Source organism: Stegodyphus dumicola, chromosome 1 (assembly GCF_044657685.1).
Source record: "Stegodyphus dumicola isolate Sdum_Otavi_A_Nest chromosome 1, ASM4465768v1".
Taxonomy (NCBI): Eukaryota; Metazoa; Arthropoda; class Arachnida; order Araneae; family Eresidae; genus Stegodyphus; species Stegodyphus dumicola.
Window position 1 is genome coordinate 90840332 of NC_140768.1, and position 26183 is coordinate 90866514.

The 26183-nt window shown below is 33.8% G+C and overlaps 1 protein-coding gene across 1 annotated transcript in view; it reads right to left on the reverse strand.

Moving 5' to 3' along the window:
* Positions 1 to 471: 471 nt before the first annotated feature.
* SPR (G protein-coupled sex peptide receptor) overlaps positions 472 to 26183 on the reverse strand; it is a 154680-nt gene continuing 128968 nt past the window's right edge. The window contains exon 2 of the mRNA XM_035371335.2: positions 472 to 4322. Within this exon, the coding sequence (XP_035227226.1) occupies positions 2991 to 4205 (1215 nt within the window). The 5' untranslated portion in view covers positions 4206 to 4322 and the 3' untranslated portion in view covers positions 472 to 2990. The remainder of the gene's footprint in view (positions 4323 to 26183) is intronic.

Sequence of the window (26183 nt, forward strand, 5' to 3'; positions counted from 1 at the left end):
GAGAATGGATCTAAATATAATTGGTACTATGTAAATATAATAATATGTGTATAATTGTAAATATAATTGGTAAATTTATTTGGTACTACAAATCTTAGGCAAAGGATCTTGTTATGTGAGTTTGCCGTGACTTTTATGATTTGATTCGACGACGTGCTGATTTATTTTGATGCGTTCGTAATATGATTTCATAATTTTTTAGCTTCTCATTCGCTTAACAAGATCAAAGTAATAAAATATATTTTTATATTCTTTTACGTTCAAAATGTGCCTGCTTAGCAAAAACATTTCCAGCGCGTGACGTTTCGTGTATTAAAATATTTTCCGTACAGAATCATAGTCTCTGTATGGAATCATGGATCGTGGCTTCAGTGTTTAAAGTTTCTAACACTTTAATTCTGTAATAATGCTGTATTTAAAAGAAGGAAAAAAAAAAAAAAAAAAAAAAAAAAAAAAAAAAAAGAAAGGAAATGAGGCAAAATTATATATTTATTTAGTTTCACAACAAGCACCTTCACTGGTTTTGATCGTGCACGCACAAAATGCTCACAACGGAAGAGGAAAGGTATCAGCAGTAAGGCAGACATTTTAACCGGCACCTGGCATACACACCCCTCGGGTCTTCCACTAGAGCCCCGAGTAGTAGCAGAATCGCCCGACAGGTTGCGTTGCAGGGCCATAAGAAGAAAACACTGATACACGTAATGTTGCAAAGAGACCAGAGAGCGCCAAATACAAAAGTGGGATTACCTTTCCTTTAAGAAACTTTGATTTAGAATGAGGAACTATACGGAGAAATGTGCCCCATTCACACAACACACATAAACCAACACAGGGATTTTGATAATTTAGTGAAGTTTGAAAAAGTAAATACACATCATATTGAAGTATTTGGCGCTTACATTCGTCCACAGCTTTTAAAATGTGCTTAAACACCCAATCAGACACATTAATATAAGATTAGATATACATGATGCTCCAAAAAGATTGCATGAGAAAAGAAATCTTGAGCGAGGTGTCGTAAGCTTCTAACTTAAGTTTAACAAATACGATAGGGTTTCAAACTGTGGAGATATTAATTACGCCATTCTTCTTTGTAAAATTATCAAATTTTGAAGTTTTTGTACAATTCTTCTGCAAGAAAAGCTCTAATTACTGATTATAAAATTCTAATTACCTAGTATTTCTTATCTTACTGCAACGGAGCTTTCAAATGTCACCCTTACTACTGGATTTTTTTTGCTCTGCGATTTATGCTGCAAAGAATTGTGCAAAGTAAGCGGTATTGAGTAGTTCAACTATCAGATATTACTTGTAATAGAGTGAGAGCTCTAACGTTTTAGTCACCCGTGAGAATCATAAGTAAGTAGAAAGAACTTTTATCAACATGAAAAAGAATTATCCTGCAGTTTTTAGTAATGGGAAGAGATCTTAGGCTTTCAAATTTCGATGAAGCTTTACGACAGTACAGAGATCACGTCTTTGTTGATGAATGGATTTGCCTCCACATTACTATCTAGCATTTTGCAGCACATTTCACTTCCACTGCAGTTTGAGAATGGATACATTTCTAGCCGAGTTCCTTCCTTTGAAGAAAAGAAACAACTCCTAGGACTTCTTCTTTGAAATAACTTCTAGAACAGTGGGAAAGATTTTTTGGTGCGCGGGATGGGGAAAAGAATTACTTCGAGTAATGTTATGATTTGCAAGCATTTAACTGTTTCACTTTTATCAGTTTTTTGTGCGTCTGGGTCATATTTGAAATATAGAATATTAAAATACTAAATACTTCTAAATTTTTGTGTTATATAAAGCTCATCTTTGAAAAGCTGTTAAAATTATATGACTCGGTCCATTTTCATCCAATAGAACTATCGGCTAAAATGTCGATTTTATAGCTTTAATTGAATTTCTACCGCGGAAAATTCAAGAATACTTATCCACAGTATTACTATAACAGAAATTCGAAACCCTTCTTTTACTATCACGTATTTTTAAGTATGCAGCATTTTTTAGAAGTTTGTGTTCGAAAATGTGTATTTGTACGTTCTCAATTATCAGCTGAAAATTTTAATTTACATAATTTTGATTACATAGTTAAGGGCTTTTATTTTATTAGACTAATTTAGCTATCAGACTCATTTTTTTACTTAATTGCTTTTTATTGTGCAACCCATGCAAAATTTAAGTCATGAATGTTTTCAGAAATGTGTTATGTGACCGAAATCATCATCGTCTAAATGTCTCGTTTATGTGATTCTTTCTTTAAACTAGTACGACAAATCATTCAAGAGATATTCAGCGATGCAATCTTTTTGAAACGTGGGAATATATTTATATTTATATTTATATATGTAAGTACGTAATAAAACAATATTAATAAGCATTTTTAACATGTATTCGTCATTGTGGTCTTGTTCTTTTAAAGACATAAGCAAAACGTTTTTAAAAGTCTGCCATGTTTCCTTCCCATCTTTGCTTCAGATAAAAATAGCTTTTCAATAGATGTTCGGTTTGATTTGAGAAGCAAAACGAACCACTTTTCGGGCTTAAGTAAACATTTGAACTCTTCAACAGGCGTAACGTTGGGAATATATTATCGTAAGTCATTTTCGTTTCTTGAAGTGCATCTGAACTACTGTCTGACCACGAGTAGGGCGATCCTGTTTGGCACTATGTTAGAATGTTTTGACTCGTCCATAAAAATGTCAAGTTGAAAAGTTTCGGCAAATTAGGAGTAGGTAGGATGTTAAAACGACCTTTTCGTATCTTTAGCCTCTACCCTGTGGGTTATACTTACCTTTGATTTCTTGAAGAGATTTAAGAAATAAAAACATAAATTGGTTTTCTCGCAGCACCCGATTGTGTCTCGTAAATAAATCGGATAGAAGCAAGCACGTTTTGTGCTCATGGTCGCTCTCTTCGTCGACAGACAGTATTTAATGATGCTTTTCTAATAAGTGAGCCCATCCAATTTCCTTTGACTCCGCCTACAGAATAGTTTCGTTGGTGGATGTACGAGGTCCGTTTACCAGCGAATATCGGGAAGAGCCCTCCCGGCCACTTGCTATTTTTCCTTGCAAGAAGAGATCTTTGAAGGTTTCTCTGAACTGGCGACTCATACCACAATAAATAGCAAAATTGACTGGATAGCTCAGCATTATGAAAAAATTGGTGAACAAGATAGTCGAATTAAGGTCATCATAGTCTGCTATATGCAAATCCAGTGCGTTCTGCATCACGTGTAAGAGGGTGGTCACAGCCAGTGGGATCTCAACGGCAAGAAAAACAGTCACTACCACGATCAGCATCAGAGTGGTGCAGTTGCTGTCTCGCAACTTTTTGCACTCACTTTTACGGTTTTCTTTGAACAATTTTTGCCGCTTGAGCTGAGCTTTTCGCAGTGCCCAGAACAACAACACGTTGAAAATGACCAGCGCTAGGCAAGGACCAACGTGCACGAAGAGTATTCGGAACCCGTAGTACATTGTGTAGTAGATATTTTCAGTGATGGTGTCCGTTACCCATTGGGCTGTCATGAAAATGCAGCCCTCATGGATACCACCTCTCCAACGGAAACGCACAGCTTCAAAGACTCTGTCGAAGAAACGAGTTGACTGATGCACAAAGGCGAGGACATAGACCCAAGCCATGGCTCTCCATACTTTCGGTACTGTGCAGCAGGTTCTCGCAGTGGTAGGATGGCATACATAGATATACCTCTGAACAGCAAGTAAGAGGGTAAGCCATATGGAGGCAGTGTGAAAGAAAGCTGGTACAGCCTCTATCATACTGTGGTAGGCGTAGCACGTCGATGGTGGAAACAAGAGATCAGAGTGGTGGTTCAGGGTATACATATAAAAATACCAAGGAGCTGGGAAGAGGAGAGTCAAAAGATCTGAAATGGCCATGGCCAAGAGCACCAGGTTGGTCGGCGTCCTCATGTGTCTTTGAGCGAGGACGACCACAATGAGCGTGTTGGCGATGATGGTGACAAGAAGGAGGAAAGGCATGATGTACCCAAAAAGTGGCATGGCATATTTGAGTGGTACATCCCTAGTGACGTTCATCAGAATGTGCAGGTCTTTCGCATCTGGGAGCCAGTAGTCGTCGCTGTAATTTCCACTGTAGTTATGCCCCGTGACATCGTCATCTGGGTAAGTAGTTGTCAAATCCCCCGTTTCAATCGCGACTGGGATATCCATAGTTGTATTCAGGTCACGCCTTCTTCCTGTGTTACGTTCAAATCAAGCAGGAGTCAAAATCTCACATTATATGGTCCTACAGGCGCTGTTTCCCAAGACGCCTGAAATTTCTCGTACCTGAAAAGAGACAAAAGTGTTTATTGTATATTGTGAAGTAGTAGGTTTGGAACACACACTCGCACAAAAGAAGAAACGAATCATTTAGTTTAAAACCAATATAAACATGTAAGGATTATGTTAATTTTATTAACAGTTAAACTTCCTTTCCTATCGATTCTTAATTTCAACTTACCACTTCCGGCCAGAACGTAGTTTTAGAATCACTTCTGAATGCTAATGAGGAAGAGTGGTGTTTAACCGCAAAGTTCTACTGTCTTACTGAGAGAGATACCAGATATTCTGTCTGCACACGTCCGCCTTTTTAGACTACTCTCTCGTAAGCTATTATTACGCTCGGCCGTACTTTAGGCCCTTGATAGCTTCGCAGTCAATTAGCGTTAAGGGGCCAACTCTGTTAGAATTTTGATAGCTTCCGCTATATCTCTTTAGTTAAGAATAGTTTAGTTTGATTCTTAGTCTCTTAATTTCAAGCCCAACTGTCGGCTTTATTGTACAACTGCAAGACGGAGTTCTGTTAAAATCTTAGTTGAATAACAAAGGGTCTTTTAACCCTTTCCAAGTTTATTTATTGTCTCACGAACTCAAGCGATTACTCGCTTACTAGTTCTTACGATTCTTCACTTTTAACTGTAATTTAGAATTGCACAATTGAGAATCCTACAAACATTTCAAAACAAAACTTATAAAGCGTAATTTTGGAAAACGAATCAAGTTGAATTCTTGATTTTAAAAGTGAATTCCGAATTTGACCCTGAAAACGTTTAGATATCTATAAATGCGGTGTTGGTGTATTGAGAATACGGCAAAGCACACTAGGGCTATCTGCCTAAAGGAAGGGATGCCTTCGGGAAGGACATTCTAAGGGAAACTGGCTCGTATACACGTTACACATGGGTAAAACCACGAAAACGCCCATGCAGGCAGCCCGTTCGCGGGATTCGAACCTAGGACCGAACTACAAGGGTTCAGCTATTTTACCGCCCGGCCGCTGGTGGGCCCCGATATCTATAAATATGCTAGGCAAATATAGTAGGACGCATATATGAGATACTTTTTTTTCTTATAAAAAACCTTGAATTCATACAAAGGCAGCTTCTTATCAAGTCAGCTTTAATATTAAAGGTTTTCAGAAAGAATATATAGAAATAACATAGGTTTTAACTTTGAAGTAAATCTAAGTAAGTATGCTTTCTTTTAACTTGAAAGCTGATGGATAATTGATAAAATCTCTTGTGATTGCTATGTATATTTTCTGTGATAACTTGATGTGGTGACAAAATTTGTTGCAGAGAATGAGAACGCCAAAGTTTCCGTCGGTTAGCATCCAAACATAGATCATTTGATTTATAGGAGAGTACTTTAAAGACTAGACTGAAAACATGTTAAGCTTTCAGATGTGAAATGTGGAATCTTTCTTCCAGTGACTAAACGAGATTGCTACATTCTTAATATGATTTTAGATATTAGGCTTCTTAATAAAAGTCATGTGCGACTTTTAAAAGGACATTTAATGGAAATAAGTATTGTTTTGCGTAATCTATCGAATTCGCGGTAGTACGAATTTCAAATGTCTCACTCTGCATGATTTAAATATTCATCTAAATTAGGTCTCACCCAATAGCTAAGTGATTAACACCATTGAGAATCAGTAGTTCGACCCGAGTTCAAATTCTGGTGAGCAGGCTGTCTGCAAGGGCGGTTTCAAGGTTTTTCGGTTCCCGTAGAGGGACCCTTTACGAAGGCATTTCTCCTTTAAAGCGGATAGACGTCTTGTAGTTCATCATAATGAACCTAAAAATAATCATAGTTACCATAATGAACTATATTAGCTCTTGATCCAAACTATTTAATTCTAGTAGGAGAATTTATGATGTTACCATAGATTATCTTAGTGGAATACGAATTCGGTCAAGAGCTGGGGAAATGATGTAAGTGTATCAAAAACTTATCTTAACTGATAATATAAAGAGCCTCTCTATTTATTTAAATAGATTTGTGATGCACCAAATTGGTTGATTCGATGAGACTGTTGAACAATTAGACCCGGCTTCAGATCTCGAGAAAACAGGTTGGCTGTATGAGTGTTATCATGATTTTCTCTCTATATATAAAATACGAGACAGTTTTCCATAGAAGGTTGTTAGCTAAGACATCCTGTTCCTTAGGCAGATAGTGTGCTTCGCCATAGTCAATTGAACAAATATTCGCTTTCAAGTTTCGTTTTCAACTTTCTGTACAGTAGTCAGAAATGAAAGGCCTACGTTAAATGGAGGAAGCTCCACTCTGTTTTTCTGGCTACTTTGGCGCATCACATTTGGCGTCAGTTTACTTCTTGGTTGAGGCCAAAATAACCAGGATGTTTATTTTACCACAAGAAAGAGAGCTTTGTGCCACAAGAAAGAAAGCAGAAGTGAACTGAATAGTATTTTAAGAAAGAATTGTTAATTTTGGGAGGTAATAACAATTATTTTGTTGCCGATAATCTGGTTTTTAATTTTATTGAAGGGATTTTGTTGTTAAACATCAGAAAACAAATAAAACTCATAAGAAGTTACCAAGATCTGGTATGGGTTATGGTGTGTGTGTGTGATTATAGCAAAGCCTCGAGGGCTATCTGCGTAAAGGGAGGGATGCCTTCGTGGAGGACTTTTTAGGGAAAACTAGCTCGTAATACACGTTACACATGGAGAAAACCACGAAAACGTCCATGCAACCAGCCCGTTCGCGGGATTCGAACCTCGGACCGAACTACCAGTGTTCAGCGACTTTACCGCTCGGCCGCTGGTTTGCCGTATCTAGTGATAAGTGAACATGCCTGATTTTTATTGAGAATTGCATTAAATTAATTGTAAGCATAAGAAAAGGAACTGTAAAGTTTTGGTATAGATTTAGATGATTTACAAAGTAAATTTTCTGTACGTATTTGCAGTAATTGTTTTCTTGTGATTATGATTATAAATGTTACCAATCTTATTAGTATACATATGTAATCAATTAACGTTAATTTTACTCTTGAGAAGAACACTTTTCAAGTATAAGTTATTAAAGTTTAGAGAGTTAACGTTTATTCAAACGACATCACATCAGAGAAAAAAAAAAAAAAAAAAAAAAATTACGGGAAGTCTTTAAAATAATTCTTATTTCGAAATTATAACAATTGACAGATAAAAAAAGAAAGCACAATAATTAGTTTGGAAATTTAATTTGTGATATGAAACTACAACAATTTAGCGATGTTCTCAAATAAATTTTAAAAATTACAAACGTTTTATATGATAATTTATTTAAAAATTTGCTTGAATAAGCGTTCCTAAATTATTATAAAAATTTGGAAGTGATATTGTTTCAAAATTTTGATACTGATGCTATTGAATTACACAACACATTAAATAGAATGCTAACTCTTATAATACCGGATATTGGCTCTCAAGAACTGCTAAAAAATGATTGTTATTAAAAATGTGACTTAAGTGTATTCAGACTTGTGTATGATTTTGCTAATAATTCTAAGCATTATTCATGAAGGCAAGAGCTGCAGAAACTGTTTTTTAAGAGTAACTATACGTTAAAATAAGTTGGGTGGGCTGCAATCATCTCATTAAAATGATGTTAAAAAATTGCTAGTGTGTGATTTTTAACAAAAATTCGTTTGAATACTGCTGATATTCAAGTATCAATATTTTAGATAAATTTGTTATTAAATTTAAGTAATATAACTTAAATTTATCAGAATATATAAGTCGAATATAGTATTTGGTTTAAAAGTGGGAAGCTGTTTCTTAAATAATAATTTAAAATAGCGACACGCATCTTATGATGAACCTCACTATAGAAACTTCTGGTTATCGTTGTTTTTAGTTACTTTGAAGCCAGTGTGCATTAGAGTCATAACAGGTTCACAAACTGTCATTTGAAATTGTTGCCATTTCTGTTACATGTACTTTGCTGCTATCTTAATTCTGATAAATCTTCAGCTGTTTCATAAATTCTCATAAATTTCCTGTGCTGATGAAGCAGAAAAAGCATGAAAATTACCTGAGCATTTTCATGTTTTTTCAGCTGGAGCATAAAAATTACATGAATTCTCTTGGATCAAGTATTTAGAACCTTGAAACTGCTGACATCTTTACACGCAGTGTAGTATCTTACACATAGCCGAGTTAAGACTTTTAGAGACCCTAAGTACTAAAATTATTTTGGCAATTTACACACATCTGCTTTTCTTCTCATCCCTTTTCTCTCAAATTTAGTTTAGTTGCTGCATACATTCCATGGTAGAACAAGGAATGATGTCCCTTTTCTGGAGTTCTAGAGCTTAAATTGCGCCGGAGCCCACCGGAGCCCTTTTTAGTTTTTGGGTTAAATCCTAATTCTACGGAGCCGTAACTAAGAAGGCTCCGACACTTCTTTTACGTAACTGAAGCAACAATCTCAGTAGAAGTCTGATGACGAAAATTTTTTTTTTGCAATAAAATTGTATTAAAAATCGCTTATTTTTATCTCTTTACATTTTAGTTAACTTAAATAATTTAAATAAATAACAATGAATTAATTTTATCTAATTAAATAATAATTGATAAATAATAAGTATTAACATTGATTAAATAATTATTAATTAATTTGATAATAATCAACTATTTAATTTTAAAATTATTAATAATTTTAATAGTCATTTTATTTATTTATTTACTTTTTTCCTCTTTGCTGACGGCCTTCCCATAGGGCTCTGGCATTTCTAATTTTAGAAATTAAGCCCTGTCGAGTTCCTAAGCAGCATCTTATGGCGCCTGCTTTCCTCGATGCCTTAAGCATGAGCTTATTTTGCTTAATGGTGAATCCAATTCTGTTCTTACGATGTCTATACGCAATTTTGTTATCAATAAAATAGTTTGTTCAAATGATTTGTTGTACAACATGTATTTGTTTAAAATAATAATTACAAATATCTACATCTTATTAGTTTATTTTTAAAATTTTGATACCTTATTTTATGTATTTTAGTTATTAACGATGGATTGAACACAGACTAGATGTGGTTATTGTAAAAAATAATTTTCATGTAAGAGTATTATTTTAAAGCGTATTAGAAATAAACATATTATAAAGTATCAAATAATCTAAGCATGTTTAAAGAATATTATAATGTACAAAATTCAAAGTTTAGAGGTATTTTTCTTTTGCTTTTTGTTCATTAATTACCTATATATTTATTTTAGCTTAATAAATACTCATACTGAAAAAATATTCAGCAATTAAGATACTGAGCTTGCACTATTGTTACAATAATTACAAAATATTTTGAACGTGAATTTGTAGAGTCATTAGGTTATTTCGAAGCAGGGAACATAAAAAATGAGCAATGCTCTCGCCGGGACTCGAACCCGGCCTTCTCGAATACGCGACGAGCGTGCTACCATTATACTAAGAAGGCATGTAGAAAGGAGGGAGAAAATACCTTATGTATATTTTTGTACATTTAATCATATACATTTAAATCAATAACAATATATTTATACATATTATTCAGGGACTGGGGAAAAGCAACAATCATAAACGTTTCAGTCAATGAACTTGAGAAGCTCAAACAGCGTATAAAATTAATTTATGATTACTCCAAAAATAGCAGTAATCAAGCAGACTTCAGTTTTAATTGCAATGTTACAATCCAGACACTATACACAGAAATATTTCAAGGCTGCAAAAGAAAACGTGTGTTTAATTTTTCCTTTGATGATGTAGTCGCAAAATGTAGTTCTCATATAAGTGATTTTAGACCATCACAACTCAGAGATATGCTGGAGCTTCCTACATTTACGAAGTGTGAAGCGAAATTATCTGCCAGATCTATTAAAAAATTGAACTGCGTGTAGATGGAGTAGATTAGTTGTTTAAAAGCTACTTTTATCTGGAAATATTTTGATGTCTCCTAATTTATCAAGTCCAGTGTTGAAATTTTCATAAAAAGCTTTTAATTTTTTTAAAGTTATGCGTAATTAGTCTTTGATGTTTCTGAAAAATTAATCATTAGAATGCTGTTAATCTTTTATATCAAAAGTAGCAGTTATAACAAGAGTAAAATGAGAAAACTTAAGAAGATAGTAAATATTAAAATAGCATAGCACAAATATTAGAAAACAATTTTATGAATTAAAAAATCATATTTATTTTTAGAGCAATAACAGCAAATAAGAACAAAAATTATTAATGTACTCGAAAGTAAAATAAAGTAATATTTCAAGAGCTATTACTAGATTTTTAAATGTGGAAAGACAAAAATTAGTTTGTTTAATTCGTTCCCTTTCCAATTTTTTTACAATCTTTATTTCTATCATTGTTTTAAGAATTATTCTCGTCTGTTTCCAATAACTGTCTTTTATTAATTATTTTATTGCACCTGAAGAAAAGAAAGTTGATACATTTTAAAAGAATTAAAAGAGAGCGAGGGAAAATTAAATGAGACAAATGAATTGAAATCTATAAGTCTTACAGTTTAAATAGTGTTTGATAAAATTAGCTTCAATTAGATAAATCTTTTAATTGTGGTGAGGCGCCTTGGAGAGAAATTTCTTTGAGATAACATAGCTTTCGTACGTAATTTTGGCATTAACTGCTATTGGCTGATACACAGCCAATAAACTATTGTCTCGTTTTGCCGATGAAGTATATTGTTACGAATTTTGTACATATATAAATAGACCTAGTGAAATAATTTAGATTTATAAAATAAATATAATGTAACGTGAAAATCGAAAGAGGCGGTGCTTTGCCGGAAAAGTAAGAGTACAGAGGCAAGTCTATTTAATATAGAGTAAATGGCTATCTCGCTAAACTAGTGAGATATCGCCAAGTTGGCAGTGGTTTTAGTGACTAATGTTTTCCTCCAAATTTGAGGTGAAATCGCCAAAAGCCGCCATATTTGGTGACCATTTGGCGATATTTTTTGCGTTTTGCATTGCATTGTATTTAACGTTCTTCGTAGTTTGAAGTGTAATTACTGATTGTATTCTGTGATACTGTGAAGAGTTGTACGAGTATTTTTGTCGAAAGTTTCAGAATCTGTTTGGTGAAATAAATTTTATCAATTATCATCATTTCTGTGTGCATTTAATCTATTACGAACCGGTAAGCAACCAACAATACTTTCTGTTCATATTATTTACATTCAAAATCTCACTAGATTATTATCTTGTCTCTGCCAGAGTATGAACTGTTGTAAATAAGAAGGCGAGTGATTTCTTTCAAATTAATTCACAGTTCTTGTTCTAATACTTTGTCAGCTGTAGAGTATTTCCATTCTACGCTCCACCATGTAGAATTTACGCAAGAACTGAAAAACTTGCGATTTTTTTGGATAAAATACCACATGCCTAGAAATAAAGGATTATTTACAATAACTACTTAATTTTCATATCAAATCTGGTAAATGCGTCATGTAAAAGGCAGTAAAAATTAACGTGAAACGAATAAGTGCCGTCTCGAGCATTTTATGAAAGAAAAGAATTGTCAGAAAATGACGCAGTTGCGGATGTTAATGTTACAGAAAGCGCATATAAGAAAAAGCACACAGGGAATAAATTTAAATGTAATTTTGCTTACTAGCCCCAAAGGGTTATTAGTCTCCAAACACGATTTTATATTAATCCACCTTAAATATTGCCCACTGTAAATGCGTTGTTTCACTTTTTGTTTGAGTTCTGCTGCCTTTCGACAAAATGTAAGACATTTACCTTTCAAATTGAATCTGCCTATTATTGATTGTTACTGACAAACTGAGCTATTTAAAAGCAACATATGTAGCTTTTGATTTTCATTTAAACCTGATGGATTTAAATAAAATGTTTCGCTATTCTACATGGACCATCTCAATGGCTAGCCTCTGTTGATAAACATATTAATGAGCCCTTTTGGGCAACCGTTAAAATTTGAACACTTTCAGGTTTATTAATTAATTAATTTTATTTTACTTTTCATAACGTTTTTGTTACACTTGTGTTTTCTTTGCTTGATGATTATTTTTTTGCCGCGCTTTGCTTGGAGACTTTCTTTCACAATAACCGCTGTAACATACAAATACCTCAAAGTGTTGAGTTAGCATTTTACAGAAAAGTATATAGTTGGCATGTAAATTGTTTCTAAAATAACTAAAGATATTTTAAGAAGAAGAGAAGAATCCGTTTCAGTATATACAAAACGGACACTCAAATTGCTAAAATTACAAGAGATAACTATTTTCACTCGAAGAACATGACGATGATTAAGGGACCATAGGCACCTAATAGGCACCTAACGGTGGCACCTAATAACCGTTGCTTCCTATGAAGGGACGGACAGTTACAACCATGCTCTTTCCGGGATTCGAACCCAGGCTCTTCGGTACCACAGTACTCTCCTCTAACCACTCTACCGTCTATTCGTATTTCTTATGTAATATGTGTCTCACTGAAATATGCATTAGAATCATAATATGCAAAGCTATATTTTAGTAATGCTTGCATGAATTTTAATAAATGACATTTCATGAAACATTAAACGTATGAGGACATGTATCTTTATTTTTGACTCATTCGATTGAGGATAAGATGTCTGACTGAAGCTTCTTTCCTCTAGTTCGTAGACAACTTAAGATTTAGCCAAATTTTATTGAAAGAAATCGCATGCCTATCGTAATCTGAAGATTATCTTATTTCATTTGCCCTGAGGAGCGGATTAGGCTATTGGAAAATTCCCCGAAGTCCCAAAGGTGGTTTAGGTCAGCCTTATCATCTAGTCTCCATAATTTAAGAACAGACGAAACATTAATCATAATTACAGGATCGTTCACTCCCCTCCAGAAAAGGTAAACTTATTGGAAAATGAAGAGTTAATGACATTCCAATCAAAAATTGAAAGGAAATAACGGTAAACGTTTTGAACTTATGGCCTTAATCCTATAGTTGTCAGCTCGTCACAAATTCATAACCGATGGATTTAATTCTTCCCTCCATATAATAAAAGTGGGAAATTTTCATTTTCCCGCCATCTCGATGACCACGATTTTAACACGGGCGAACCTTCACGCAAGTCGGCAACTAATGATTAAGAAAAAATATTTTCACATGAGCGTTCCGGTATCTTGATATGGGTTGGATTGTCAGCTATATAAACTGACTTTCAAAAGGTCCACTTGTAATGTCATGCTAGGTACCTTTGTATATGAGTAAATAGTGCTAAATATTTAAAAAGGTGTCGGCATCTTCACACAAGCCGGCTGTCCCAGTCAGATCAATCTCATCTGTTCCTAGTTGTCTTCAAATTTGTTCTGTTGAATCTTTGGGTTTCATGTAACTTTTCTAAGAAATCCACAAGTCGAAATTAAAATTTGAAAGATTGTTTAAATGCTATTTGGATCAAAAATTAAACATCAAAGTAATGAATTAAATAGTATTTTCTTCTGTTATTATTGTCACCTAAAATATGAAATAATGATTTTGTTTTCATATCACGTGCACGCAGCATTGGTATATTTTCAATATGATTTTAGCATTCGTTTTTTTGAGGATGATAGGAGCTCTAAAAAATAAAATTACACTTTTAGGAACCCCACAAAATGTATTTATATCTATATGTATACATTTCTTAAATGGACCCGTGCCTTAGAATAAACCTTTTGAAAATTATTTAGTAGTGCGATATTTTTCAAACACCTTGTATACTGATTTGCCATCCAATTTAACGAGTAGCAGGCTTTCTCTCCTAGCAACTTAGCAATGACAATCGCGTTTAGAGTAAATTCAATTAATTGCATATCGAGTAAATGTTGTGTTTCCGTGTTGACACAGGCAAATACTAGAAAAAAATTGATTTTTTAAATAGTACAAAAGCTAATTTTACATATGCATTAGGTCAGCGAATTTCCGACTCGATGCCAATTGTATTGGATGATAAATATTAGAGCTCGGCTGTTTCATACGTTTCACATGCGATGAGCGAGAGAATTCCTGTTGGCGTCAACTGATTAAATTAGATTTGTAATACTATAATTACGTGATTATATTTGAGGTATTACTGTGAATTTATCCTTCAACGCAGTGCATGTGTAGAGAGAGTAATTGAAAATATGATTTGTGTTAGTTGCCTCAATGAGCCTTATAATGTAAATAGAATCAAATCTCTTTCAGTTGACGGCTGGATAATATGCTACTCTGTTTATTACGTCATGTTTTCGAAAACACAGAATGACTAAATTACTTATCAATGCAAAATACTCTGCTTTTTCGTCACAATTTAAAAGGCAAATTCCATTTACTATGTCACTTCCAGCTTGCACTTTTATTCTGCTATTCATTCTCTTTGTAATCAACCCCTTCCTTACAAAACTTATACATCCAGAAAGTTTCAAAGAGATATGAGAAAAATCAGAATGCGAGTCCATTTATTCTTAACCTTCCCACAGTATTGTGTATAGGAATTTGTAAGTACTCGAGCAGCTAAGATAGCTCAAAAATGATAATTAGGACCAGATTCAAATTTTGGCGAATCAACTGACTGCGTGGGCCTTTTTTGTGTTTTTTTTCCAACTGTGACATGAATAGAAGCCACTTTCTTTCCGAAAGTCTTCTACGGAATGCCCTCCCTTCTCTTCGGCAGCCTTAGCCGTAATGAATCCTAATCGGATGCAGAAAAATGTATTTTAGATTTGTAAGCACGCAGAAGAGGTTCAGGTTAAAAGAAAAGCATTCACGAGATGCGTTCTTTCCGACAATATATGCTATAGAAAAAACTTCGCAGCGTTGTAAGAAACATAAAAAAGGTATAGATAAATAAATACATTGCATTAGAGAGATGTATTCCTTATCTGTGCTGTGTATGGCAATAGTAATATTCAATCTGAATTTTTCAAATGTGTATGTGTTATTTATGAACACATTTTGTTTTAACGTCCCCACAAAAGCAGCTTAAATTGGTAAAAGCTGGGCATTTCGGTGATCAGAATATTTAAATATACTTCTGTCGCCAAGAAAAAGCTCCCTCAGTTATCTTCTTGGTTAAGTTTGAAGCTGACTGTATTAAAATTTTACCGTCTGCAAATAAAATTCCTTTCTGCTTCTGAAGAATTCACGCTGCGTTAGTATTAGTAAATCACACGTAAGCAGTTGAGAAAACCAAAATGGTTTATCACACTTTTACAAATAAACGAACAATATAGGAATCAAAGAACCATTCATAAAATGATAAAATTATGCATCCTCATGGATGCGGTTCACTTTTACATTCAGCACCTGTATAATGCATTATATTTTCATTAGTTAATATAAGACATCGTGTTAAATTAATATTCTCAAATAACAATACTGCTGCTCACCATTAGCTGATAGATTAAGACCGCTGAATACTGGTAGTTCGATCAGGCTTGAACACAGGCAAAGGGGTTGGCTGCATGCCTGGTTTCGTAGTAGTTCACACCATGTAACACGAATAAGAAATCAGTTTCCTTTAAAAATTGCACGAACGCATTTTTTTCCATAGGCAGATAGCACTTGTGCACCTTGAAGTATTTAAATAACCTAATCTTACCCAACTGACAAGCCATTGGCCACTGAAATGATCACTGAATACTTATAATTCGACCCATGTTCAGATCCCCGGGAACGGAATGGCTGCATCCTTGATTACTATGCCCATCTTGCATAGTACGAGTTGAAGGTAATTGGAAAGTTCTCCATGGCGCAATCCGTTAAACAGGTATCTCTGATATGCTCTCCCATAACAGATTAAAGAATAAATAATTAAATCCAGAAAAAAGTACGTTTTAATATTTTTTTGATTAAAATTTTAAAAAGTTAAAATTATATAATTTATTATGGTACTTACTTATTATGTGAACCGTATGTCTACCTACTAAAGTTTTGAAAGGCAGAATAATTTAGCGCCAATTATGGAAAAGCGTGACGTCACAATACGCCCATAATACAAGCGCTTTCGTAACCCCCATTGGTTCTCTATGCTCGTAGGACATGTTTGGATTTTATGAACAAAGACATAAATTAACATTACTCCTCTATTTTTCTCATACTTTGCCAAAAAAAAAAAAAAAAAAAAAAAAAGATTAAAATTTGGGACCTGCCTTTTACAGAATAATAAGTAGTATTTGGTTTTTAAAGGTATAATGTCCTTCTATCATAAAAAGTGTGTATTAATCGACAGGATGTTATTAGCTGCATATAGCCTACAAACTAGCAATAGATTAGAACAACCACCTGGGCGAGGCTTGTACTCATACAGTTATACGAAAATCTTCCGGTAAAATGGAAAGGCCTAACATAATAGTAAAAATCAGCCAAAGCGTTTTCAAGAAGCGCAAAGAAGGAACTGGCCATATTAAACAAACAGGCGTGAGTTCCTTTAGAATTCGAAAAGAATGATTGGCAGGTGTCCACCAAGAATCATAGTTCGATGGTAACCAGCTTTCAAGGTTAAAGAGAAAATATATGTGTACGTTTTAGCATTTTATTATGTAAATTTGATTTTAACTTCGTAAATTTGTAAATTTGATTGGGTATTTGTGGGCTTTACCTAAGACCAGCAGTCAGTCTTTACGTTTGGGGGAATTTAATACCAAAGAAAAATCCTTAACAAGTACCAAGTAAGGAGCAATGTGAAATCCTTATTTCGGATTCAAAATAAAGAAATTTTTCAATTTATCATCAAGTGAAAAATCATGCTTTTGCATTTTCTCGGGAAAGCGGCACTTTACTCCTCCATCCGAATTTTTGAGGAGGGTTATGAAATGAAATTAAATACCACCGTGGAAGCCATATGGAGATGCAGCATTCTAGAAAAAGAAAGACCTTTGCATCGGTAACTAATTCGCTGCTCCAATAATCCCATTCTTAACAACGGTAAGCTGTTATTGCTGACTTAAACACTTGTAAAATATATAAACTCTCTCTCTCTCTCTTTTTTTTTTTTGAGTAGGAATTTATATTTTTGAAATGAATTAAAGTAACTTCTATTTTTCGTTGCATTTCTTATAAAATTCCGTTTTTTAGAAAACTGTTTTGTTTTTTGATATTTTAAACTGCACGGTAATCTAAACTTGACGAGCGCTTTGCAAGGTAACCTAAAATTGATGAGCGCAGTGGTCTCTAGAAAATCACAAATATCTAAAACTGTAATGCTTCTAGATTTTAAACTGGTGTTGAGTAAATATGAACGTCGCCTTGACTGAAATATTTATGTGGGTCTCAAGTGAAAGATCACACCAATTTTATAATCAGGAAGGTTATCGCTATTGCCCGAATTAGAATGTTTCAAAGAAGGCCTCTTAATGATAATCTTCATTGGAGGTTGGCAATTAGTTGAAATATTTATAAAGAATCAGTGATTTTGTACTACTTATAATAGTAAATCGAATAAATCCTAGTTGAAAAAAATGTTGCATTAAATTGTTTGACATACTTGATTTGATAATTTTGGTGGTTTGTTACCCGATTCTTATTACTTCTGATTTGATTTCTGATGATTCTTCTAATTTGTTACCACCTGATTTGATGATTTGGTTCTGTACTAAAGGATACTCCAAAAGCCGCGGGTTTCAAACCCTCAAAAATTGTGGAAATTCCAAAATGAGCATTAAATATTTTATAATACAATGCAGTGTAATTTAAGAATTAATGAATTAAACGCTTTTATCAGTCAATTTCGAAACTTGCGTATTGCATGCTTGATGGAGCGTTCACACGAAGGCTTTGTGGTCACAGGTGGCATAGACAGAACTTCGTTGCTGGTTTTTTTTATATCACAGAAAATAGTATAAGGATTTTATCTAAATATTTTAACTGTTCAACTTTATACCAGTCTGGTATAAGAAACGACTTATCAGAGCGAAGGGAGCACGAATTGATATTTGGTCAATGATTTTGCTTACTCATTTATGCATTCACGCATATGCAACTTTACATTCCCTATTGAGCTACGATTAAACCCTGTTCCACAGGTGGGAACGCCGTTAACGAATTTTAACGGTTTAGGACTGTACAGCAATAATGACGGCTAGAACCACTGCCTGAACGCTCCCAGGGAATAGATAAAAAAAGTTGAGATCTTAGTTTTAATTGATAGAAATTTTCGGCCGTTTATTTATGCATCTCTAAACCGATTGCTACAGAATTTCAGAATTATTGAACACGAATTTCATTTTGTATTCATGGCGATAGTTCTTTTGCAATAGCATGGGCATTAAGTACTGTGTCGTCAACTGCTGCCTCTGGTGACGTATAGATGATATCGCAGCTATTTTGAAGAGCTGGGATGAGAGCAAATGTTTCTCAAACGTTTCGTTCTGGAGGAAATCTTGGAGCTCTCACAAAACCCACGAATAAAATATTCCCCATGTTTTGTGTACATCTTTTGTACCTGAAACATTTTATCTTCTCCCGGAAACCCTGGGTATTACGTCTGAAAGTTTGTTCTGGAGGAGCATTTCAAATACGTAGGATGTTTGCAAAGTTCTAGGAATTAAGGTATATTTTTTATTTCTTCAGTCTTCATAAAACCCTTCTAATCATTTACAGAAAGCATACTAATTCTTTTTATTTTCATTATTTTTTAAATAAATCGAGTTCGGATTTTGTTTAATATCGTACTCCATATACTGAAACTTAGCTAGAAAATAAAAGTAGAAGTGTAAAAGAAGGCAAAGTATTTTTGCAAGTAATTGGAAGCTTAAGAGCAAAATTATTCAGTTTTCCGTTGGGACTCATAAAAGCTGAATACGAAATTAAATTTTGTTTTAATCTTCCATTAATTTTATTCAATAAAGCAGCAAGTAGTGCAAAAATAAACATAATGTAACAGAGCTGGAAGCAGTAACATTTTCATCGAAAAAGAGAAAAAGGAAATTTCATGTGCGTTACCTGCAGACGTTCATCGATTCTGGATTAAATTCGTGGTAAAAAGAGTATGAGTCGAAACCCGTTATTAATTTATGCTGCAGATATTATTATAACACCATTTTCATAATTAAATTCAGAAAGAAATTCTCCTACCTAGAAAATAAACGGCTTAAAAATCTTTTTAATCCAATAGAAAATTAAATGAGAAAATTTAAACGAAAAAAAAAAAAAAAAAAAAAAGGGGAAAAGCCTTTTCTATATTCGAATTTTCTTCACGTCTTTTGTATTTTAACTGTGTATGCAATCTAAGTAACATGTGAATTTTAACAGAACGGTTAATGCATGAAATACATATAGGCAAATTTAAGTAAAACTTAAGTGAAATTTATGCAAAAGCAATAGAATGTATGCAAAATATGGGAAAAAACAATTAAAATTTCAGAAAAACATTAAAAATTGATTAAGATTTGCATCTTTTAAATACACTTTGGTAAATGTCATTACTTTAATAAATGGAATTTTAATAAAAGGTTTAAAAAGAAATCAAACAATTCTGTACCAAGTTTCGCAATATATGGCTTTTAAAAACACTTTTATTAATTACAGTGAAACTGCAAATGTTTATATAAATTTTGAGTTAGATGATCATAAATTAGAAGTAAAATTTAAATATATATCAATAAGATATAAGATATGTTATTAAGAAAATAAAATAATAACTTCTGTTATTAAGAAATACGCTTATCTGCTTTAAATCGCATTCAAATTATAACTAATTTTTATAATTAATAGTAAACAAATCCAACTAAATAAACTGATTTTAAAAATATTTTATTCACGGTACTTAATTTGAAAACCTATTGACGGTACTTACCTGCTACAAGAGTTACAAGTAATTGATTTCATTAAAAAAGGCCAATAAGTAACAGTGCTGGTTTTTACCTTTATTACGGTGTCTCATACGAAATCACATGAATAAGAATCAGAAAAAGTACTACTAATAACCTGGCATGTAAATCCTTATCAACAGAAAAACTGATTCTTGATGAAAAACTGATGCGTTGTCCCAAGGTCAGTATACAAACATGCTTTAGGTTAATTCCAAAGCTCGAGTTCAATGACTCGACGTATAGAAGTCAGAGAAACTAAGACACAAAGAGAGTAGAGAACAATTACTTTTGAGCGGACTATGAGTCAGTAGCGTCACAGAAGACCAAACCTAATAAAATTTTTAGAACAGTTATACGCACATACTGCATGTTTGGTATTGAAGCTATAAGTAGTGACTCTTCTAAAAGGGAACTGGTATATGCCATTAGGGAGCTTCTACTCAGTAGCGATGGTTTCACGCTAGAATGAATCAAAGTCCACGTAGGGCACAAGGGAAATGAAAAGGCGGACATGTTCGCAAAGGTAGCAACAACATAGAGGTTTCCGATTATGGGACATATTCCGAGCTCAGAGTCAACACTGAAAATTCAGAATAAATGAGAACAACAGCTGGCAAAGGCATGGACAAGGAAAAGTGGACAGAGCACCAGAACTCTGCATATGGCTCACACAGGTATTGCTTCGTCGCATTACTGTACAAGCTGGCAAAGGATACAGAGACAACGGGGCATATCACCCATGACTATTTTCCACTAGTTTCGTTATCCTTAAAATCAGAAAAACCCCGTGCGGATCCAACTGTACTCTGAACACTTCTCTACTCCGATTTATCTTCATTAGGTTCGGGCGTAGAGAATCAAACCAGAGTCTCATGTTAAAGTAAGCAGTTTGAGATATTATTTATATAAATGCATTCTAACGCAGGACATACATCTCTCAGAATTCTCTGAAAATAATCTTCAGACCTGGAGAGCTCGACTAGTGGAAAATTAAAAAAATATCTAAAGATAGCTCTCAAGGTAATTGCATATATCAATGCTAATGCTGATAACATTTAGTCCTCTCGCACAGTATATTATTCCTAAGTCAGAGCTGCCTATTGCGAAGTACATTACTGAGCCTCATATAAAGTTTAACCTGTAATTTGCATATTTTCTTCTTCTTGTCTAAACTTCTTTTTTTAAATAATATGTAAAAATTCCTGTCAATTATGATTTTAATACTTGCAAATTTTCTGTGAAATGTTCCTATCATGATGTATGTGATTCTATGAAAATGATGTAAAATAATCCTATAATCTCTTCAGTGCCATTTTTGAGCTTATGATATACTGTGCACTTGCAGCAACACAGGATTCCAAATGATTTCCTTCAAAGGCCTTGTATGCATATGTAACTCAAACAAAAATTATTTAAATTACGCCATATTTTCAACCTTCCTCAGCCTTGGCCGTGGTGCACAAACATTAGATTTTCTTGTCCAGGATACACGTAATAACCAGCTTAAGCATAATAGTAGGCCAGTTCTGCTCATGGAGTATGGCTCACGCATTGGCTGCATGGGCGTTTTCCTGGAGTGCGAAGTGCAAAGGGAGTAACTTTGTTATTGTTCTGTAACAGAAATGATCCAGAACATGAGCTTCGTACAACAGCTTACACCATTATGTCCATGCACCTTGGTGAATATTTCACAACCTGTATAAAGGTTAAAGAACAATTGCGATGTTAGTATGTGTAGAGGCACCGCTGTGACATTCGGCTTTTGTCACCATTAGGTAGTTCTGCCTTTATATCAGGGCACTCCGAACACTTTTCCTACTTTCATAAAGGTGCTGGCACCTATAAAACGGTGTGCCGCTACAAAATCGCCACAATTCAAGCAGTACGGATTTTTTAAATTACTACACATCAAACAGTGAAGTTTTTTTCCCTTCATCTTTTTATCAGTTGAAGAAAAACCGAAAGCATAAATAAATGCTAAAATTTTGAGATAAATCATCGAAAGCATGATAATCATTTGCAAAACACGTTCGAAAAGAAACGTAAACAAGTGACAACACCGCTCTGCCTAAATTGGTTTTATTTAATAAAAATATCATGTCATATAGTTGAAGTAGGAGAAAATTTGATTTGCAGATTTCAAAGAACAGCCAAAATAAACCGTTCACCCTCTCTACGCTGAAAACCCTAACTTGATTACAAAATTTATTCTAAAGGTGAGTTTAAGATCGTTATTCGTTTTTATTTATTTCGTAAAGCGAAGAATGTTTTAAGCTTTCTGCAAGTTCAGTGAAATAATTCATATGCAGTGACATTCAGCAAAACGAAAAATTATCTATGCATTCAAAGAATTTGATTAATATACAAGTGAATAGAATGACAAATGATGACTCTCAGAATTCGTAAAATGGAAGTGAAAGATCGATAATACTCCAGAACTGTAGTGTATGAACTTTAAGTTAGCATGATTATAGAAAAACTATTAAACTATTTTATTTTCATGTCATATCATGTTAGAATGATAGGGCTCATCAAAATTAAGAGAACAGAAATTTCAATTCTGTTTCCTTTGTACTTTAAAAACCATTGGTTTAGTTCGAGATAAGGTTTTAATAAGCACAATAAATTTTTATGATTGAAAATTACTTCGCATGCGAGAAAGTTGTTTAAAGAGGTTTTCTTAAAACTTCGAGAGCCTAACAAAATCATTTTCCACTTAGTTACGTAATTTTGAGAAACTAAAAACCTTTACCGTAAGAAATGAAGTTGCCGCTTCTCTCTTATAGGTTTGAAACAGAATGGACAGATTCGGGTATAAAGTGTTGCAATTAAAAACAAAATGTGGCAGAAGCTATCGCATTCAAATATATGCGTTGCGAAGTAATGCTCAATCAAGCAAATAGTTTTTAAAGTTAGCAACATAAACTGCAATTGAAATGCCAAGTGATATGTTAACTTGCAGCAATATCATCCGTTGAACAATTTGCCATTATAAGACCCACCACCGGTCGAATGCTAAAGTCGCTGAAAGCTGGTAGTCCGGTCTGAGGTTCGAATCCAGCGAACGCATTGGCGTTTTCCTGGTTTTCCGCGTGTGTAATGGGTATACGAGTCAGATTCTTTTAGAGAGTCTTTTACGAAGGCATCTCTTTTTTTTAGGCAGATAGCACTCAAGGGTTTGCTATAATTACCTAAACCAAACCAATGTCCATTATACAATTAGCATTGCAATGCAGTTTTTAAACGTAATCCTCATATAATTGAATGCGCTTATTCCAACGAAATGCTAATTATTTTTTATGCCGTCCTCAAGGAGCTTTTTCCTCGTCTTCTTTCTCACTCTCTTTATGATACGGTTAAACTCTCAGATCGAACACTTGATAAAGGTTTTTCCAAATGTGGTAACATAATACTACTGTTTTCCCCCCGACAAGGGTCTTCATACCCTCTTTGCATAAAAATAAAGTAATTGGTCTTCGCATCTTCCATAGTTTCAAAAGAAGTACTACAAAAAATGCGCCAGTATCCAGTCAAACAGCTGAATCAGACTACTCTATACTGTAATGGAAAGTTGCATAAACTTGTCAAGACTCCTCTCTGGCGGATATAGTTGTTTGTAATAGGTATTACGAAATAAGCTACAGCCTAACTCCTAGAACTCTGGAAATGTCCCACGTATTTTTCACTTCTAATGGACTTCTAATGGAGTCCTTCAATGAGGTACTATGCTTTCACTATATCTAAATGTTTATAGTATTATGGAACCCACGAATATAATTGATTTTAAAAATTATCTACTTTATGTCTAAAACCTTTTGTTCTAGATGAACTCTTAAAATAATTTTTAGATCTCTTTTAGCCCCTGGATAAAATATTATATCTACATTACGTTCAGAAATTTATCCTGGAAGAAACTATCAGATATTTTCAGATCTCACGGAAAACCAGGATACAATATTATAGTTAGGTTATACCTAAGCGTTTGTTCTGGGGGGGGACTTTTAAAATATTTTTTATTTCAAGTGTCATGAAACCCACGAATAAAATTTTTTTTCTAAATTGTCTATGTTATGTATGAATTATTTTGTTTTGAGAAAACTTTAAAAATGTTTTTCAGTTTCCCGAAATTTTCGAATGAAATATTATGCGTACGTTAAGTCTAAAACTTTTGTTCTGGGGCAACATTTCCAATATTTCTTAGTTCTCACGGAACCCTAAGTTAAAATTTAAAGTTAAATTTTTGTTAGATTTTAGAGACAAAGTATTATTCGAAAGGTGCTAAAAGGGTAGAAAAAATTCGCGTAGGTAAAGTTTCCCTATTTTTACTTTTGTTTATAAATATTCTTATTCAGTTTTCCAATGAACTGAAAAAGAGTTCTAAATCTTTTTTTGTCATTATGAAGGCATTTCTTTCTGAATTTAATTATGAAAATGATGTGTAACAACTGCAGTTGCAAGGAATTATAGTGGGTTTCAAATTACAACTTTTTCTCCTGCAAATTTAATCCAAAATCAATAATTCTTGGAAGATAAGGTATAAAATTTTTCTTTTTGCTAAAAAAATAAAAACATGAATTAATTTCTACGCGGTTGCATGTGCTTGTTTTTTTTTATTGAATAAAAGTAATGGATGATTATAACAAAATGAAATTTGAGATGTAGTTCTTACGTGCGCGCGAAAGGAAAATTGAATAATTTTGCAATTAAGCCTCCGACTACCCAACCTGTAATTTGCATTTGTTCTTTCTTTCCTTCTTTTCTTTTCTTTTTTTTTTTGTTTTTTTTTTGTTTGTTTTTGGAGTCGAATTTCTAAATGTAATACGGAATACTTATATAATGAAGATCTCACTATTGATATGGGTACCAAACGTTAAACAAATAATTACCACTCAAAGTATGGGTTAAACTCTACTTGCAATTTTTATGATTTTTACTTCTGTCAGAGAGCCATATTCATAGCAGCATATCACGACAGCTCTCAAAATTGGGAAGATTTCTATAAAGACATTTTAAACCCCCCAAAATCTCTATACTGCTTCTGACTTTAAATTTCTCTAAAACTGCAGCTGTATATTCTCATTCTAATGTGAAATTGTTGTTATTCATCAAGAACTGTAAATTAAAAAATTTTAATTTATGTACTAAAAAAGAGTTCTCATTACAGGAGAATAGTAAGTCTTTTGTTTGCATTTTAATTTGCCGCAATGTTTTTCAAAGTAAAAATAATACCGGGCTAGTTTGGGTTACTGCTTGTGAGAGATCCAACGAATTCTTTTTCTGTTGTTATTTAGGTATCGGATTTTAAACATATATTTATGCATTTTTCTTTTCTTTAAATATGATATATTACCTGACATATTCTCAAGAATTACAGTGAACTTCTGATTAATCGGATTGTAGAGAAAGATAACTTTAGAATACTGATACAATTTATGGTACTAGATTCTCTAGATTATAATGCTTATAAATAGAATTAAATTTTGTGGTACTTATGTGCTAACTCAACCAGCTTGGCGCATTTGGGTGATTTTTTATAGATAAAAATCTAAAAGTTGTACATAAATAAATGCATAAATTTACAAATTTATATACAAATAGGACTGTGGTTTTAATATACTATTTACACTAAACACACAATGACGTCTATATACTAGTTAGGGGGTAGCCTGTCATAATGAACGATTTTAGGCTTAGAATTTGCTAACGTACGGATCCGAACTTCGTCGTCGTTCAGCGTGTTTAGGACTGACACACCAGACGAAGGACCTCCGTCCCAGGTCTTCATTATATGGGATCCATTCAGAGTTTGGGGTATCCAACGTCCGTTGGACCTCGTTCTCGCGGGCGCAACCCCCCGCAGTCCCCACCCGGCTTTTACTAAGCATTGGGCAGAACAATAACGTTGCTATGTTGAAACTTTGTCACCTTGCCTCCGGGCACTACTCCATCGGCAAAACCACATTGTAAAAAGGTGCTCTGTTCGCTTTGTCAGTCCCCGCCACGAGAACTGAATGGGGTCAAACACTAGGGAACTTAGTCGACAAATCCTCCATATAGCTCCACCACAGCCGAAGGAACAGACATGACAGTACCAG